Raw genomic sequence first — 18,310 nt, 5'->3', positions numbered from 1 at the left:
AGTAGACCTTCATATATAGAGTTAATTTTTAACAAAGATGGCCAGAATAATTTAGTGGGTAAGAAGACAGTCTTTTCAACAGATAGGGTGGGAACAGTTAGCAGCTATCCATCTGCAAAACAATGAACTTGATCCTTATATTAGTTAATGTGATCATAGTTATAAATGTAAGAACTGAAACTATAAACTTCTACAGGAAAAATATCTATAAGATGTTGGATCTTGGGTCAATGAAGATTTCTAAAATACAACACAAAAAGCACATACACATAACTTCATAAACTGAACTTTAGTAAAATTATAATTTTTGTCTTCAGAAGAAACTTTGAAGTTTCTCCCAGACAAGCTACAGCCTAGGAGAAAAGCATATGTTGAATAAAGAACTTGTATGAAAATATATAAAGAAATCCTGCTGCTGCTGCTAAGTTGCTTCAGTCCTGTCCGAGTCTGTCCGACCCCAGAGACGGCAGCCCACCAGGCTCCCCCGTCCCTGGGATTCTCCAGGCAAGAACACTAAGACTCGGTTATAAAAAGATAAGCATCCAAAAAAAAATACACAAAATATTTGAGTAGACACCTTACCAGGTAGGATATACAGACCTGAACAAGCACACGAAAAGATGTTCAACATTATTAGTCAAGTGGGGAAATGCAAATTAAAACCACAGTGAGATACCACTTTATGCCCACTACTGAACTGAGAATGGCTAAAATTTAAGACTGAAAAATATGAAATGTTGGTAAGGTTATAGAACAGCTGCAACTCTTACACATTGTTGATGAAAATTATCAAGTTAATCTGCAGTTTCTTAGGAAAGGTAAATGTTGCTATATACCAACAGTTCTACTTGTAGGTATCTACTGAGATAAATGAAAATATGTGTGTGTAAAGGGCTTGTATGCAAATATTCATAGCAGCATTAGTAATTGCCCCAAACTGAAAACAGTCCAAGTGTTCATCAACTGGTGAATGAATAAAGATATAGTATATCCATGTAAAAAGGAAAAGACAGTAAAAAGGAATAAACTACCAATACATGGACAACATGGATGAATCTCAAAAACATGCTTGTGGAAAGACGCCAGATAGAAAAGATTACATATTGCAGGATTCCATTTATGAAATGGGATGTAGAGAGACAGAAAGCAGATTAGTGGTTGCGGGGATAGGAATTGCGAGTGACTGCCAAGTGGGCACATGGACCCTTGTGAAGTGATGGGGATGTTCTAAAACTGATGCTAGTGATGGTTTCACAACTGTACATTTACTAGCGCTCAAACTGTTTATGTAAAATGGGTTGTAAATGGTATGTAAATTACACATCAAAGCTTTTATTTACTTCTGTTAGCCAGAATACATAATGAAATCTTGGACAGATGTGAATTTGAGATAATTCGGTTGAGCTTCACTTCACTATCTTTTGGTTATTACAACAGTACATTACGATGGTATCATATCTCTTTATTCTATTTTTCTAAGCTAATTAGTTGACTTGTATATCTTATTTTCAAAGCTGTGCTGCAGGCTAGAGATTGTAGTCTCTTAATTCTGTTTCAAAATACATTTTGTCTTTGAATCTTTTTAAAACAGGATTTGAAGCCACAGACGTTTAGAAATGCATATGACATACCAAGACGGAATCTTTTGGATCACTTAACAAGAATGAGATCTAATCTTTTGAAGAGCACCCGCAGATTTCTTAAAGGACAGGATGAAGGTTAGATCATGGTTTTAATATTGGTGTTTCTTCAGTAAACTTTTCTTTATATTGAAAATACAGAGTGTTATTGTAACTTTTAAAGAGTTGACTGTAATATTACACTCTCATTGAATGAAATAGAAAGTTGTCATCTCTAATTCTCTACACTTCTTCCTACCATCACTGTTGCCCCAAATTCTGTTCTCCAGAGGAAACAACCTTTGGTAATAGCTTAGTTTCCTTATGGCTTTCTTCATACATTCACATACACAGGCACACACAAAATCATTTTCTTGTGATCTACTAGTATCTGATAGTTTAACTTGGAATGGCCAATATATGTCATATTCTAGTATTTCCTTAACTATACCTTTGGCACCTACAAATCAAGTCAGATGAGAACTTAACCCTTTGCCAACTCTGATATAAACATTTCAACTACAGTTTTATATGAAAGGATCATCTCTGTGATACTCTTTTCTGTAAATTATGCTTTAACTAAATTCTGCTTTGGAGTAGAATAGAAGAGACATTTTCATAGAAGGGTTACACATACTGTTTATTCTATATACTGAAACTAACTGCAATATTTTTGCTTTGTTTAGAAGATAAAATTGATTATTTAAAATTTTATTAAAAAGCACTCAAGATTTTGTCACAATATTTATAATGGCAACAAACTAATTTAGAATATATGGTAAGGAAAAGTTGCCTAGAATAGACCAGGTTGCATTCATACATAAGAACACATTATTTGTTAACTAAATGGAAGGTAGTTTTAGTGAAGTTAACTTTTATTATTGCTTTGTTCTGTTTGAAAAGATCAAGTGCACAGTGTTCCTATAGCACAAATGGGGAATTACCAGGAATACCTCAAGCAAGTACCTTCTCCATTAAGAGAACTTGATCCTGATCAGCCTCGGAGGTTGCATACATTTGGCAACCCCTTTAAGCTGGATAAAAAGGTAAATTTGAAGTGTTTCATTATATAATTTTTTTTTGTGGGAGGCACAGTAGATTTAACAGTTCTTAATTTAACTAAAGTAAGCCGAAACTATTTTCTTGGTAGGATACAATGTCAGCATCGTTAAAATGTACTTTAATGGGAATCAGAGTTTGTCGTACAACTGAAAACCATATGTAAAGTCAGGAAATTCTTCGTTGTTACAGGGTATGATGATAGATGAGGCAGATGAACTTGTGGCTGGGCCTCAAAATAAACATAAACGACCTGGAGAACCAAGTATGCAAGGTATCCCTAAGAGACGGCGCTGCATGTCTCCACTGCTGCGGGGCCGGCAGCAGAGCCCAGTTGTGAACAACCACATCGGGGGGAAAGGACCACCGGCACCTATGACCCAAGCACAGCCAGACCTCATTAAACCCCTTCCTCTTCATAAAAGTAAGGGTTTTTCTTTAAACAGTATTTGCTGCTTTTAGTTTGGTTCTTCATGGGAGAGAGTTTTCTGATATAGAAAAAGTGGATAAAGTTCCAAGAGTGTCTAGAGAAGATATTTGTTTATTCCAAATTATCATGTAATCATTTTTTATGTCTTTTTAATGAACATTTCATATATTCATTCATTATGCTTAATAGCTATCATGATTTGAAATATCATTTGCAAATCTTTAGCGTTTAGAAATGACAGTTTTTAAAGGGGCATTATCAATACCCACAGAAAGATGGTTTTCAATTTGTTTAATTCGGCAACTAATTATTAAATGAGATGCTTAATTTAGACAGGGTTAGGCATTGAGATGTAGCTATAAACAGATAATAGTGATCTCTGCCTTCATTTATAATGAGGGAAGAAAGTCATCACACATTTCCTTAGAAGTGTGATGAATATTACAAAAAGGGAAGTCAAGTATACTTGTTGTGGAAGTATTTGGCAAGAGGATTTAACTTAGTCTGTGGGGTCAAGGACGGAGGAGCCTGGTAGGCTGCAGTCCATGGGGTCGCTAGGAGTCGTACATGACTGAGCGACTTCACTTTCGCTCAGTAAAAAATACTCCACACAGTAATGTCAGCCTGGTTTTCATGAAATGCCAATCAGATCAGATCAGATCACTACCTCTTTCAATGGATTTTCACTGTCCTTAGAATTAAGTCTAGAATTTTTTACGGTGGCTTCTAAGACCCTCTATGATCTAGACTCTGCATGTTTATCTTTTGGTTCTTACCTTACCTCATTCCTAGCAGCCCGCAACTATACCAGAATGCTTCAGTTACCTTAACGCCCTGCTCCTCGAAGTATGTTTCTGAGTATACTCTTCCTATAAGAGTACTATTACTGTAACATAGTAAATGCACAGCTTCAGTTTACTAATTTCTATTTCATCCATCAAGTGTTGGCTTAAACAGAACCTCCTCAGTAAACTGCCTTGTCCCCACTGCTGCTGCTACTGCTGTTAAGTCGCTTCAGTCGTGTCCAACTCTGTGCAACCCCAGAGATGGCAGCCCACCAGGCTCCCCCGTCCCTGGGATTCTCCAGGCAAGAACACTGGAGTGGGTTGTCATTTCCTTCTCCAGTGCATGAAAGTGAAAAGTTGGTTCAGTCGCTAAGTCATGTGGAATATTATTGGGGAAGAATGAGAATGGGGTAATTAATTATAGGTGGTGATCATTCATGGGTAAGAACATCTTAACTGGAGAGAAGCCAAATATGATCTCTCCTGATGGGATTCCACAGTACTACATTTGAAGTATCTGCCACCCAAAATACTGAATGAACATCAATCTGATCGAGCCTCTGTAGCTACAGGGAAATAATTAGCAAAATCCAGATTGTGGTAAATTACAGGACAGAGAATCTGGTGTGGATATATTTTTCCAGGAAAAGAAAACAGAAAAAAGAGAGGTACAGAAGGATTTTATAGATGAAAAGAGGAAGAGGTTTCACAAGAGTGCATGGAGAAATGCTCTTGAAGTGGCATTGGAAAGAAAAGGGACTAGTGACTCCACCTCCTTATTTTAAGTCCATGGAGAGAGTTTGAGAGCAAAGGCTTTCTTTGCAGGAGAGTTGGATTTCAATTAAAACAGGAGTTGCTGTTGAGATTATTCATTGAAGTTTGCAAATCATGGAGTAAGATTTAGGTTGGAGGAAGGGAGTCAGAAGTTCAGAGAATTTTTGTGGGAGGGAGTTTAAATTTTGAATAGTAAGGCAATGAATTCAGCTGGTTCCTGGTGGTTTGGTGAGCAATCAGGGAACTGAGAATTAAGCTGTTTTCTCTGGGGAGCAAATACAATAATCTGATATTAAGTGGCAAGCTTGCAAGCCTTTTAAGTCTAGTCTAGTGAGCTGAAGTGGAACCAGCTACTCTTCATTGCTCAAGTAGTGAAGACCAAGTGGATGGTTATAAGGAAAGGCGCTCTGGAGGTTTGGGGCCATGTTGCTGCAGAATACTGATTAGGTTAAACTTCCTGTGTTCACTTTTGCCTGTAAATAGTAACTGTATAAGGCAGAGGTAAGTTGGAATGAACTAGTACTCTCAATAAAAGGATAACCATGATAATCTTGATCATATATGTGTCCCTAAAGCAGTGAAAACCACTTATTCAATAAAATCGCCATAGAAAAAAGCAGAAAACTAAAAGTTTTTTAAACTGACTTTAATTTTTTCCCCCCAGGCAAAAATTGTACAGATTTTGTAAATTCTGTGAATGTTTCACATTGAAATACACAATATATATGGCAAAGCTTAAGAACCATATCACATTGTTAATTTCCGAGAGTCAAGGAAATCAGTTGTGATTTGCTACAATATTGTTTCTTGGACATTTTCTTTACTGTGTGCTTTGAAATTGGCTCTCATCTTTCTTTTTTCCTTATTTTTAGTTTCTGAAGCCACTAATGATTCGACAATGGATGATGTGGTTGAAAACCATGTTGCAGACCAACTGTCATCAGATACTACACCAAATGCTATGGAAGCTGAATTTTCAGGATCTTCTCCAGCCAACTTACTGGAACGACCAACCAATCATACAGAGGCTCTTGGTCACGACCACTTAGGAACTAATGACCTCACTGTTGGTGGATTTTTAGAAAATCACGAGGAGCCCAGAGATAAAGAACAGTGTCCTGAAGAGAATATACCAGCATCTTCACTCAACAAAGGAAAGAAATTGATGCATTGCAGAAGCCATGAAGAGGTCAACACTGAACTAAAAGCACAAATAATGAAAGAGATCCGAAAGCCAGGAAGAAGTATGTATAATGAGAGACAGACAGCAGATTCGATTTTTGTATATGCTTTAAGAAAAAAGTCAAATTAACTAAAGCATAGATCTGATTTTAGAACAGTCTTAAGAACAACATATCAGCTGTATAAGATCCCATTCTTTATTCAGCCAACACTTATCGAGTATCTGCTATATCCAAAGTACTGTGTTAGGTGTGGTAAATAAGGAGGGATGAGAGTAGAATAGGGGAACACACAGATAAAAATTAAACATGGTTCCTCCCATGACAGGAACTGATAGTCTTGAACATTCTACCAACCAGCAACTGGAAGTTTAAGGTAACAGAAAAAACCCCCAAAGATGCAGTGAATATTAAATGACTTATATTTGTAAAGTTCTTGGCACAGTACCTACCCACCATCTTAACTTTTGAGATTTAAACTGTAGTAGTGACAGGGATGCGTTTAGGCCGAAAAATGAAAATTATGAAGCTGTCTGTTACATGAGTAGAGAAGAACTTTGTGAGATAAAGTTTCAATATTCTTATTGATATACATTCAGAAGATTTGGACAGATCACCTGCTATGATGGTGCCCATGGGTGGTCCAGAAGTGGGTAAGACTCAGTACTGGTCATTTTAGGAGCTTATAGTCCTTGACAGAGGACTATTAAGTTTTATGTGAAAACTTGAAATTGAGACAGCACTCTTTTTTTTTTTCCTCTATTTTATCCACCCCCTATGTTAGCTGTAACTTAGAGTTTGTTATAAGGTTGGATTTTTGTAAAGGCCACTTCTTATTTTTCAGTGGCACTACCACTGTTTACTCATTCTTCTAAGCTGTATGTTTTGATACATACGTGAGTTCCCTAATGAGAACTTCTACCAAGAAAAGGCAGTGTTTGACAAGTTATTTTATCTTTGTTGATATCTGATAAAATGTATGTATTATAAAATCTCTAATGAATGGTGAAATTTTTAGGTAAACTATTTTTGGTTTTGTCTTAATCTTGATGTGTAGTAAACTGTAATAGAAAAATATTGAATAAGTGTGCAAAGTAACACCACTTTTCTTTTTGCTTCTCTTATTTTAAGAATATGAAAGAATCTTCACTTTACTGAAGCATGTGCAAGGCAGTTTACAAACAAGACTAATATTTTTACAAAATGTCATTAAAGAAGCATCAAGGTAAGTAATCTGTTTACATTATGGTATGATGAAATGAGCCCCCAGTTTCTGTAGTTGGTATTTTAACAATATCTACTTTATACTTGTGTTGTTGTGCGTATATATGACACACCAATGTGTAAATAAGTAATTCTCTCTTGTTTTTGGTTTATTGAAAGTTAAGGTCACTTGAAAAATAGCCACACACAAATTCTTTAGAAATCGTGAACCCTTTCTCTCTACACATTACAGGTATTGGCATAATTCTCATTTATCCTATTCTGTGGCTTTTTGATGTCTTTATATTTTACAGTCTTTCATTTTTCTCTGTATATTTGAACTACAGTTAATATTAGTGATTAAAAGTAACGTTGAAAGGCAATATTTGAATGCAGGAGTTCATTTGTACGTGGGAAAACATGTAATTAAGGGACAAGAGCTGGACAAATGAGCCTTATTCTGATTGCTTCAGTAGCCCAAGATTATGTACTTTAGTACAAGGAATGTGGATCAAGATTATAAACGGTGACCACAAAGTGCAATTAACTGGAAAGCATAGTTGTATGAGTGTAGTGAGTAAAAAAGTGTTTTTTAAATTTCTCCTTTAAGACTTTTTAGAATTCTAGTATTGTAAGAAAACTTAAGGTGTATCTCATCTGACCTTCCAAGATACCCACCCTTTAATTATACTCCCCACCGATTTCTGCCATGCTTCATGTAAAGGTTTTTATTTTTTTAAGATGAAGCCATTAATCCTTTTTTTTTTTTCTCCATGAGTGGCTAGAGCATGGGCTACTTTCAAGTTTCAAGATAAGGCCATAACTTTTCGTATTACTTATTTTGAATATTTAACCTGTTTTGTTCTTTATATAACATGCTATCAACTCAAACTTCATAGATTTAGCTGTATTCCTGATACCTAAATTCTACTTCTGTTACCTTTTAGAGAGTTGTATAATATTATGGTGGTTAGTTGTTATTAGTTTACAAGTAGAGAGGAAGTAGGCATATCTATTGGGCCATATTTTTGGAGAGTCTAAAAAGCATGTGCATACTTCTGTACATAGAGAACTGTATACTTCTGTACAAAAGCAATTTTAGTCTGCTATATTTATTACTGAAAAAATTTTAAAATTTTCACTTGAACTTTTAACTGTTTGGTATATCCTATAGTGCTGATGTCTGATTGTCCTTAACTCTTTGCTGGTTTTCAAATTGTAATAGTAGAATGTCACAGTTTAAATGTGAATGCCCAAATTTCATTTCTTCCATTTTATGGGGGATTATGTTAATATTTTGTTCATACTCCTTTCAACATTGCACTTTCATAGAGCATAAGAACCTACTGGAGTCATTTCTTTGGGAACCCAGATTGCTGAAATGTTTATAACTTTACCTTGTATTTATTAGGTTCCCCCCCACCCCGCCCCGTTTTTCCTTTTTATTGTGGAAGAAATAACCTCTTATCCATTGTACCTAGGCCTGGATTGTTTGTTTTAGAAACAAACTATAATACTGTACTGATAAAAATAATTTGCTAAGAGATTTTATATATCATAAAGCTGTTGATTTTTCATTTTCATTTCACTTTAAAAAATCTTCTCAAGGCAATTTTTCTCTTTAAAAAAATTATACTGATATGTAACTCTTTGTTAAAAAGAAATTGAGAGTGCTATTATACTTATTTTTTCATACAGGTTTAAAAAAAGAATGCTAATAGAACAACTGGAGAACTTCTTGGATGAAATTCATCGAAGAGCCAATCAGATCAACCATATTAATAGCAATTAAAAGAAAAGAGAATGTGGCCACTTATTTCACTACCTTCTCCAAATACAAAGTAAATACAAGACTGTTGTGATCTTGCATTCATTTTTTGACATGCATTGTTGGCTTTTTGAAATACTAAGAGCAAGTCTACAGATCCTTTTTCCATCATTTTACAGTGACCTTTTCTTCATTTTGGTTTATTTTTGTAATGTGAAAAGTATCACTCTTAAAAAAAAAAACATTTTTATTTAACAAACTAAAAATATTCCTCCAAATCTCTTGCTTGTCATTGACTCTTGCGTGTCAATTTCCCTCAGGTTCTATTTTCTTAAACCAACCTTCAAAATTGTCACCTCTGTTAAGGTTGAACTTTGCCAAAAAAATAAAAAAGAAGTTACTTTGTAATTTTTGGGGAAAAAAAGCACATACATTAAAACTAGGCAATGTTTTGTATATACAGTTATTTTGGATATATTATTGTAAGTTGTACAAATGTATTTTGAAGAATATTTAAGAAAAGCACTTTTGTTATTCCATCAATAAATGCTCTATTTTACTCTTGTGTGGTTTAGGAAATAATCACATTTAAAGTAATCATTTAAAACCATCTTAAGATAATGGAATTTAAAAGGCATTGCTTTTTAGCATTGGAAAAATACACCACTTGAAAGTTCACATTTGTTAAACCTAACTGTAATGACATGTTACATAATCTGCATTGTCTTTTTACTTTATGTTCTTAGATTTGGTTGGCCACTCCGACACACTCCATTTCTGCCTAGACAATGGAAACGTATCTGCAGATAGGCAGACTCTTTAAAGCTGTTTCAAAAGCAGACACCTTTGAACTCTATTGGTTTCCTTACTTCCTTTCCTTCAACCCCTCCCTTTTCCTTTCTCACCAGGACTGTGGTAAAGCTGTCAGGGAGGTGTAAATTTGGGGGATACCACATACTCTGAAATGTGTAGCATTTAGCAGCTTGATGCCATGCTTGCAGAAGTCCCACAATAGACTGAGGGTTCCACGGATCTCTTTGTTCTCCTTTGCTGTTACACTTAAACTGTCCATTTCCTGGAAACAAATTTTAAATGACTTTGTCCATTCTGCATTCTCCCTGAGTTGTCCAGGATAAGGAAAAGTCAACGCTATTCACTGTCCACCCTCAGTCCACCGTGGCCTCACATGTCCTTACTGAGGACTGTGAGCCTGTGGCCTGACTCACTCACCATTCATAGGTCACTGCTGTGCCTTGTAGTGCTTCGGGGATAACGAGTAGAAAAGAAGGCTAAAATACATTTAGATTAAGAGAGGGTAAAATAAATTTATAAAATTATGGTAAAATGGAAGTATTTTTAGGTTCATAATATTTGCAAAACACGTACCTGTATCTTTGTACACTTCAGCAGAACATTTTTTAAATTTCAGGGGTATAGGAAAATGAAATTGTAATTTTTGAAGAAAAGCATAGATAAAAGTGGAGAACATGCTTGAGCTCTGTTAATTCAGTGTAGGGGATTCAAAACTCTCCCAATACTGAAGACAAATGCTGCCAAGAAAAAAACACAATGTAGTGTTACATAGAATTTTCATATCAGTTCTATAAACATTTTTTTTAACCTCTTAAAAAATACCTCTAAGCAGGATATCACTTAGTAAATGGAATTGTTAAGGTATTAACAGTTAGCTGCTGTCACATGGCTAAATTCAACATGAGATACATAAATTCCAGAATATATTGTCTGGTTTTAAATTATATATGTTTAGATTCTGAGATTAACAGAAGAGCTTTACAAGTCATTCAGATAAAAGTTAATATTTAACGAGAATATTTAGTAAAGCGACTAAATATTCTGTCTGTTCCAATATTTGCCCACTTTTCCTTATCAGAATGTTCTTACTTGGATTTCACAGGTTGCTCACGAGGTGATCCTTTAGACCCTTGATCTTTAGTATATTTTAGGGTATGAACCCTATGAGGAGTTGGGAAGAAGCAGTTTTGTTTTGTCTCCTCTTGTCCTTAATCTCTCTGCCACCATACTCTACACTCTTACCCCAAAATATAGTCATAAGCTTTGAAACCCATAAAAATTCAAGCTTAATATTCCATTTCTTACAGGGCTTTTAAAATTTATTTGTTTTTACAGATTAAGAAACTGGGCATGTTAGTTAAATTACTGAACTACTACAGCAAAGGGGAAGGGGGAGTACATGGAGGGGAATATCATGTCTTTTAGGTCCTTTAGATCACTGGGTGGTTGACTGTAGGCCGGACAAGTGATGTTCTCCAACAGTTTAATCTTGAGGTGAAGATCATTTTTGGTAATGTTCTTACATGTGTCCCATTTGACGACTGATTGAGTCATGATTTGCCCTTATCGGTAAGCTTCGTCAGTTTGGTGTACTGAAGGCTGAGGCTCATTTCTGTCCTTTCATTACCCTGTCACCAGAAGAGTAGCCACTCGGCCTTGTGTGATGTGAGCAGGTACCTCCCAGGGAGAGAGGCAGAGAAATTCATAGGGACTACTGCAGATCATGGAACTGGTGTTGGATTATATTTTCATTCTGTTTACTAAGGCAGTTCTGAAAACTCTTTATCACAGAAACAGTGATGTATCCTTTACTAGTTAGTTCAAAGATTTTATATCATTTTATGCAGTTGAATTCCAGAAGAGAAACTGTTCTCTCTTAACTGTCGTCAACCTTTATTGGCTATGAGCTTTCGACAGTGACCCTTCTGTTCAGGTTTAGTTCAGTCTCTTGTTTCCTGAGGGAGTAGAACCTGTCGTCCTTCATCTTAACTGTTTTTGACCTGTATCCTTCCTGAGAGAGGGCTCTCTGTTACCTGTTCGAGTGATAAGTGATATTTTCATCTAATCAAATTGAGGTTGGGATGATCATGGTGAAATACTACAAGGATATATTCTGTTGATGGACTTTCTCTCCCCCAATAATCCCTTAATAGATAATTCCCTAGTGAATGATTATCTTCATCCTTTTTGTCACAAGTGTCTTTGCTTTCTAGCACAAATTACAGCAGTATGCAAATGATTCTCAGATAAAATGATGTTGACAGTATTTCCTTAACGATTTGTGTAAAACCTATGCATAATTTTCATTATTCTAACTTGACTTTTTTTCTCTCCATAAATAAAAATAATGCCTGATGTTTAGTTAAAGTAGATCCACTTTTGCTTGATTTTGTTAGTCCTGGTCCATCCTATTTATTTTTAACACATTGTTTAGACTTGCCAACAACTCTTTACTGAGAATCTCTCTTTTTTCCCCAGGCTGATAAGTAATTGCCAGAGAGGGTGGGGCAACATTAAGAGGAATTATTTGAACACTTTGTTCACTGTTGTTGAGACTTAAAAGGACTTCTGCTTGTCCTTCTGATGTGCTGAGGCTCTGCCTGTACCATACCATCTTTGGATGAAGATGAGGTTGTATGGTAGGACAAGGCCTAGGGCAAATATTTGGTTTCTGTGTAATTTCAACAAGCTTGAGAAAGATCAACAGAAAAGCTATAGAAACGCAGGTGCATTCCCTAGGATACTAGGGGTGCTGAGAGTACCAGGGGACAGTTTGGACACTCGTGGCCTGAATGAACTCTTCTCATCCTACAAGGCCAAGAAAGTTCAGCAACAATGGGGAAAAAAGATACATCATTTATTTTACTTTCAGGATTTTTTTAAGTCCTCCCCAGAAGTAGAAACTTAAATTTTTAAAGACCTACATCAATCATAAATGAGCTGAAAGTAACAGAAGGCAGAAAAGCCACAAGAGGGTATTAGTCTCCTCAGTAGTTATGAAATACTCCCTTTTCTCAGGATACATGACATAGCAACTGGGGAGCTTTGGAAGCACTACAGAAACCAGCTAAAAGGAATGCTTGTTTTAGGTGGGGGTGGACAAATGAGCCTTTGTTGCTAGAGAGGTGCTGATAAATATTTACATGAATCCTATCAAAAAACACTAATACCTGTGTTCGGTTCTCTCAGGAAAAAGATGAACGGCCGATCCGCTTTAAAAATAGGAATCCGAGACCTTTTGAGTAACAACAGAGCTGCAGGAAAGATAAAGAGTAGAATCCCATTGTATTTTCTCTTCATTTGAGGAAAGTCACTATAATTGGATACAAAGTCACTTGATTTTTGAAGGAATAAAAGCATCCTAATGAAACAGCATTGTTTTAGTGTTATGATAGGGTGCAAATGGGAAAATTAAAGAGAAAAGACAGTGCTTAGCCAACACTGTGTCCTATTCTCAGAATAGTTCATGGAGTAAATTCCTTCCTGAAGGTAATTTTCAGAATGAGTATTCCTTATTTATGGGCTCATGGTGCAGATCCTTTTAAAAATGGCTCTTTTTCTCCCATTTTCAAAAACTTGATTCTGTTAACTTTTTTTTTTTAATGCTCTTATCACATCTGGACATGGGGTTTTAGTGGGAAGGCTTAGAAGTGTGAAGGCACTGGATGAGTCTAACAAAGGGGGAGATGCAGGCCAGCAGCATTCCTGAGCGTTGCTGACACAGTCCTCTTAGGCACACACCTGTGGCTGCAGATGCCTTAGTGCCTTCCTCTGAAACCTCGATCTTGGCTTTGTGGATCGCTTCAGAAACATAAAAGCCATCTTGGCCTAAGCAGAGGAAACAGAAATGGATTATTTGCATTTTGTTAAAAGATGTGAGTACATTTTTAAAGAACAGAGTTATAGTCTTGCATGCTGCTTACTGTGGAAATAGGAAGAGATTTGGGAAATTTTAAGGTGCAATATTTTATGCAACTTTCAAAGCCTCAAATTTGGTTAAGTAATAAAGTGTTAGTTGCTCAGTCGTGTCCAACTCAATTGTGGTCCCATGGACTGTAGCTCGCCAGGATTCTCTGTCCATAGAATTCTCCAGGCAAGAATACTGGAGTGGGTTGCCATTCCCTTCTCCAGGGGATCTCCCCAACCTAGGGACTGAACCTGGGTCTCCTACATTGCAGACAGATACTTGATTGACTGAGCCCCATCTAATAAATAATCCCACTCAATATTCAGGGCTGTGTCCCCATTTTTTCAAGTTAATTTTCAAGCCCAATTTCTAGTAACTGTTGAAATCTTTAGTATTTCTAAAATTTTGGTGTGTAAGAATTGCCAGAGTATGTGTTAAAATGCAAATTCCAGAGCCCAGGAATCTGCACATTCAGCAAGCTTCTGAGATGACTTCCCTTGAATGCCTTCTTGGGCTGCATTTTAAGAGCCACTTTTAAATGACAGAGGTTTGTACTATGGGCTTTAAAAGGCAATGTATTAAAAATATCTCATGCCGCATGACTGCATTCTGTATACTGAGCATATCAGTTATGCAATTACCTTGCCTCATGGGCTAGAATCTGCAAAGAAAACGAGAGGTGAGAACTATCACGGTTGTCAACAATTTCAAAGGCATTACAAGCTTAGCAAACGAATTTGAGTGGTAATGTTAGAGAAATGGACAGGTTTTTATAATTTAGCCATCTATCATGTTTAAACAGTTTGCTTGGTACTTGATGACACAAAGAATGAAAGTAAGAATTTTGAGAAGAAGAAACTAGAAATCCACATGCTTGACCAGAGGTCCTGTTGGGCAGATACAGGTGTTCTGACAGCAGGTACCGTGCCCATTTCCACTCCACCCTTCCACACGGATGCCACCACCTTGCAAAAGTGTGTTCTAGTCAATTTTAGCGTGTCCTGGAAAGGCAGCGGTGTCAGGAGTCTTGAGGGACATGCTGTATTCTGAGGGGGCTTCTCTTAGACTAAATTATTTTTGATTTCTCATACATAATACAAGGGGACGGTGAATGAATGTTGTGAGAGAGTAAGACCAGCAGAGTACAGGATGTGTGTCGTTTCATCTGTCTTTTAAATAAGGGAATTGGGAGTTGGCTGCTGTAAGGAACAGATCTTTCTCAGTGCCAGTGAAGGGGACCAGACAAGGGCCAGAGGGAGAGAAAAATAAGTGGAACAGTCACTTGGCATCACTCATCCTAACACTAATGCAGAATCGGATTGGTTTCAGCAGCTGGTCTTTTTCAGTAGCATTTTTTAGAAAATCTATGATCTATAGCCTGTCTCGCTAACTCATTGAACAAACTGAAATGCGGGACCCAAATTAGAACTGTGTGTGCAAGGAATGGTTAATGGTCATGAGAAGGTTTTACTAATCTGTGACTTCATTACTGTCTAGAATGGTATCCAAATACTTAATGAAATGAGCAGAGGTTCTCTATCAGCTAGAATATAGTTGAATACATTTGTGTTAGAGTCCGGGTGCCCTGGCACAATGTGAGAAATGGTGCCAACTGGTTGGTATGAATGAGTTTTTCAGCAGATGACTTGGCTATTTCACTTTCTTGAAACTGCAACTGAGGAGGTTTTTTCTCCATCCTATTACAGGAGTGGCCCAAGAAGTGACATTTACATGTTTGCACAGACGTAGGCTTAGACCCATAGCCTGGCATGCCTCGGCATCCTCATCTCCTATACATTTTATCTCTGGTAAGAGTTAACATTTCAGAAGACCAGCATTTGTCATCAAAACAAGGATTCAGGAGTCATCTGTGGGTTATGTTTTTCTTCTTGCTTGATCTTGTATTGCAGATCCCAATTTGCTTACTTCTGTTAAGTGGCTCTGGATATGTTATGTAACTAATGAACTCAGCCTAGAGGATCCTCCTGGCTTTGGGCTGATTCTCTCCTGCAGTGTTGGCAACTGTCTAATGCCATTGGGGGCCATTCAACCTGTTTCTCCAAAATTTGTTCCCAAGGTTGTTTACAGGTGCTATTCTGTATAAAGGGTTCCATGAGTAATAACGTGGGAAATGCAAATTGAATAGGCTTGTGCTTTTGTTTTTAATAGTAGACTTCTTACAGTTGCTCATTTGTTAATGTTCATGGTGTTCATAGCTCTACAGGAGTATGGTTGTATGTAGTGTTTAACCATGGAATGACTCACACGATCTCCTGTCCCCAAATTTACCAGGTTAGCATTCTACAGAACCTACTTTGGGAAGCTAGCCGCCTTCCCCTCAATAAACCCTTCCACTCCTATATTACATTTCAATATCCAAAGCAAATGAATAAACTCTTCTTCCATAACATCTTCTGTGTTTCCATCTGAACCTTCATTTTTAGATTGTGAGCTCTCAGAAAACAGAAGCTGTATTACTCATTCTAAGTATTTGTCACCTCGCTCAACTAGCATAATAGTGCTTGGTACACATGGGTGTGTAGTAAATGTTGGACGAATGACTGAATACTGGGGGCTTGCTCCGCACACTACATTTGTTTCATTTCCCCCATAAAAACAGCTGCTTAATATCCTTTAATCTGATTTTCACTCGTAAGGAAATGGTTGGTGTCTGTGGACTCAGGGGCACAGCACAGGAATCTTTGGCAAATGTCATCCGAATGACTCAGAGCCCCCTTCCCCTTTGTTAGTGGAGCCCATGGTGCTTTGTATGTGGTTGGCCATACTCAGAAGGTTAAGGGTTTTCATACTGTGACACTATAAACATAAGATTTGCAAAATGTAAACCAATAATCTGACATTCCATCATCAGCTTCTCAAAAAGTCGGACGAACATTATCTTGGGCTGTGTCTTTTGTCTCCCCAGATATTATTACCTAATATTGGCAATATTAATGCTTTGAAAAAGTTATTGCCAGAATCTGCTTCTATTTATCTTTCTCCTCTTCTTGGCACTTAGTTGTAGATGGAGAGTGTATCTCACATAGCACCCAGGCCAGAATATACAGAGTGCTGGAAAGAGCCTGAAATGGGCTCTGCAAGTAGGTGGTTAGTTCCTCTCTCCATCCTCCTCTAGCCCACTCCTCACATCTTGCTTTCTTGCCACTCTCCCAGCCGGCTTTGTTAAGGTGTAATTGACATGTACAATGTAAGTTTCAGGTGTATAATATGATGGTTTTATGTATGTGTATATTGCAAATAAGATAAGATACTTTATATCTGTACCCTTTGACCACCTTCAGTCATTCTCCCCACCCTGGCCACCACCATTGTGTACTCTGATTCTATGAGTTTAGCTTCTTTTTAGATTATACTTACTTTTAGATTATATGTAGTATATGTGAGATCATACAGTAGCTATCTTTCTCTGACTTAATTCACTTATCATAATGCACTCAGGGTTTTTCTATAATGTTGCAAATGGCAGGATTTTCTTCTTTTTATGGCCAAATAATATTCCACTGTATATGTTGACACTTAACTTTTCTCCATGACTGTTATAAACAATAGAACATGAGGATGCAGATATCTCTGTGACACAATGATTTCAATTCCTTTGGATATATACCTAGATATGGAATTGCTGGATTATACAGAAGTTCTATTTTACTTTTTTGAGGAAACATGATTCCGTTTTCCATAGCGGCCACACCAGTTTACCTTCCTATCAACAGTGCACAAGGGATCCCTTTTTATCCACATCCTTACCAACACTTGCTGTTTCTTTCTTTCTTTTTCTTTTTGGCTATGGCGTACGGCTTGCAGGATCTTAGTTCCCTCACCAGGAGTCTAACCTGCGTCCTCAGCAGTAAGAGTGGAGGCCTCACCAACTGAACCACCAGGGAATCCCGAACTCTTGCTATTTCTTATCATTTTGATAACAGCCATTTTCAGAGTTTCTTTTGAGAAATCCACTGGTGGTCTTATGGGGGTTCCTTGCATGTAACTCATTTCTTCTCTCTTGTGTGCATGCTTAGTCGCTCAGTTGTGTCCAGCTCTTTGCAGCCCCATGGACTGCAGCCTGTCAGGCTCCCCTGTCCATGGGTATTCTCCAGGCAAGAGTACTGGAGTGGGTTGCCATTTCCTTCTCCAGGGCATCTTCCTAAGCCAGGGACTGAACCTGGGTCTCCTGAATTACAGGCGAATTCTTTACCATCTGAGCCATCAGGGAAGTCCTCCTCCTCTCTTGCTGCCTTCCAAATTCTTTGTCTTTGACTTTAGACTAATTATAACATGTTTCAGGGTAGCCCTGTTCAAGTTCAACCTATTTGGGGTATGGCCCTCAAAAATCTAGATGCCCATTTTTCTGCCCAATTTTAGGACGTTTTCAGCCAGTATTTCTTTAAATAGACTTTCTATCCCTCTCTCTTCTCTTTCTGGGATTCCCATAGTGTATATATTGTTCCTTCCCATAGTGTATATATTGCTGGCTTTGAAGAAAGCCAACTACCATAGGCTTTCTTCACTCTTTGTTCTTTTTCTCCTCTTACTAGATAATTTCAAATGTAGTTCCCTGGGGTTTTTGTTTTTTCCTTTGATCAGTTCTGCTGTTGAGGCTCTAACCTTCAGTGCAGTCACTGTATTAAGCTTTAGGATTTCTGTTTTGGTTTTTTGATAGTTTCTGCTTCTTTCTTGAACTTACTGATTTGTGTACTGTTTTCTCAATTTTGTCTGTCTGTGCATTCTTGTAGTTTACTGAACTTCTTTAAGA

The 18,310-nt window shown here is 37.2% G+C and overlaps 2 protein-coding genes across 15 annotated transcripts in view; one reads left to right on the top strand and one right to left on the bottom strand.

Annotated features, from left to right (window-relative positions):
* INTS6 (integrator complex subunit 6) overlaps positions 1-18,310 on the top strand; it is a 104,750-nt gene that overhangs the window by 75,890 nt on the left and 10,550 nt on the right. For 5 of the 13 annotated variants that reach the window (XR_011259378.1, XR_011259383.1, XR_011259384.1 and 2 more), the window contains 6 exons: positions 1,592-1,718; positions 2,523-2,665; positions 2,871-3,102; positions 5,540-5,911; positions 6,980-7,073; positions 8,750-8,892. Coding sequence is in view for 5 of the 13 variants with exons in the window: in XM_069601442.1 (XP_069457543.1) it covers positions 1,592-1,718; positions 2,523-2,665; positions 2,871-3,102; positions 5,540-5,911; positions 6,980-7,073; positions 8,750-8,843 (1,062 nt within the window). In the remaining 8 variants the exon portion in view is untranslated. Of the gene's footprint in view, positions 1-1,591; positions 1,719-2,522; positions 2,666-2,870; positions 3,103-5,539; positions 5,912-6,979; positions 7,074-8,749; positions 12,000-15,245; positions 15,348-18,310 lie in introns of those variants that run through there. The other 8 variants (XM_069601442.1, XM_069601447.1, XM_069601444.1 and 5 more) reach the window with 2 other exon arrangements.
* The window catches only part of SERPINE3 (serpin family E member 3), a 32,780-nt gene continuing 24,594 nt past the window's right edge, over positions 10,125-18,310 (bottom strand). The window contains exons 7-9 of one of the 2 annotated variants that reach the window (XM_069601457.1): positions 13,374-13,460; positions 12,803-12,886; positions 10,125-10,369 (exon numbers count right to left, since the gene is read on the bottom strand). In XM_069601457.1, coding sequence (XP_069457558.1) covers positions 10,326-10,369; positions 12,803-12,886; positions 13,374-13,460 — 215 coding nt within the window. In that variant the 3' untranslated portion in view covers positions 10,125-10,325. The remainder of the gene's footprint in view (positions 10,370-12,802; positions 12,887-13,373; positions 13,461-18,310) is intronic. The other variant, XM_069601458.1, reaches the window with a different exon arrangement.

The sequence above is a fragment of the Ovis canadensis genome, chromosome 10, assembly GCF_042477335.2.
Source record: "Ovis canadensis isolate MfBH-ARS-UI-01 breed Bighorn chromosome 10, ARS-UI_OviCan_v2, whole genome shotgun sequence".
NCBI lineage: Eukaryota > Metazoa > Chordata > Mammalia > Artiodactyla > Bovidae > Ovis > Ovis canadensis.
This window is presented reverse-complemented; position numbering and strand designations above follow the sequence as displayed.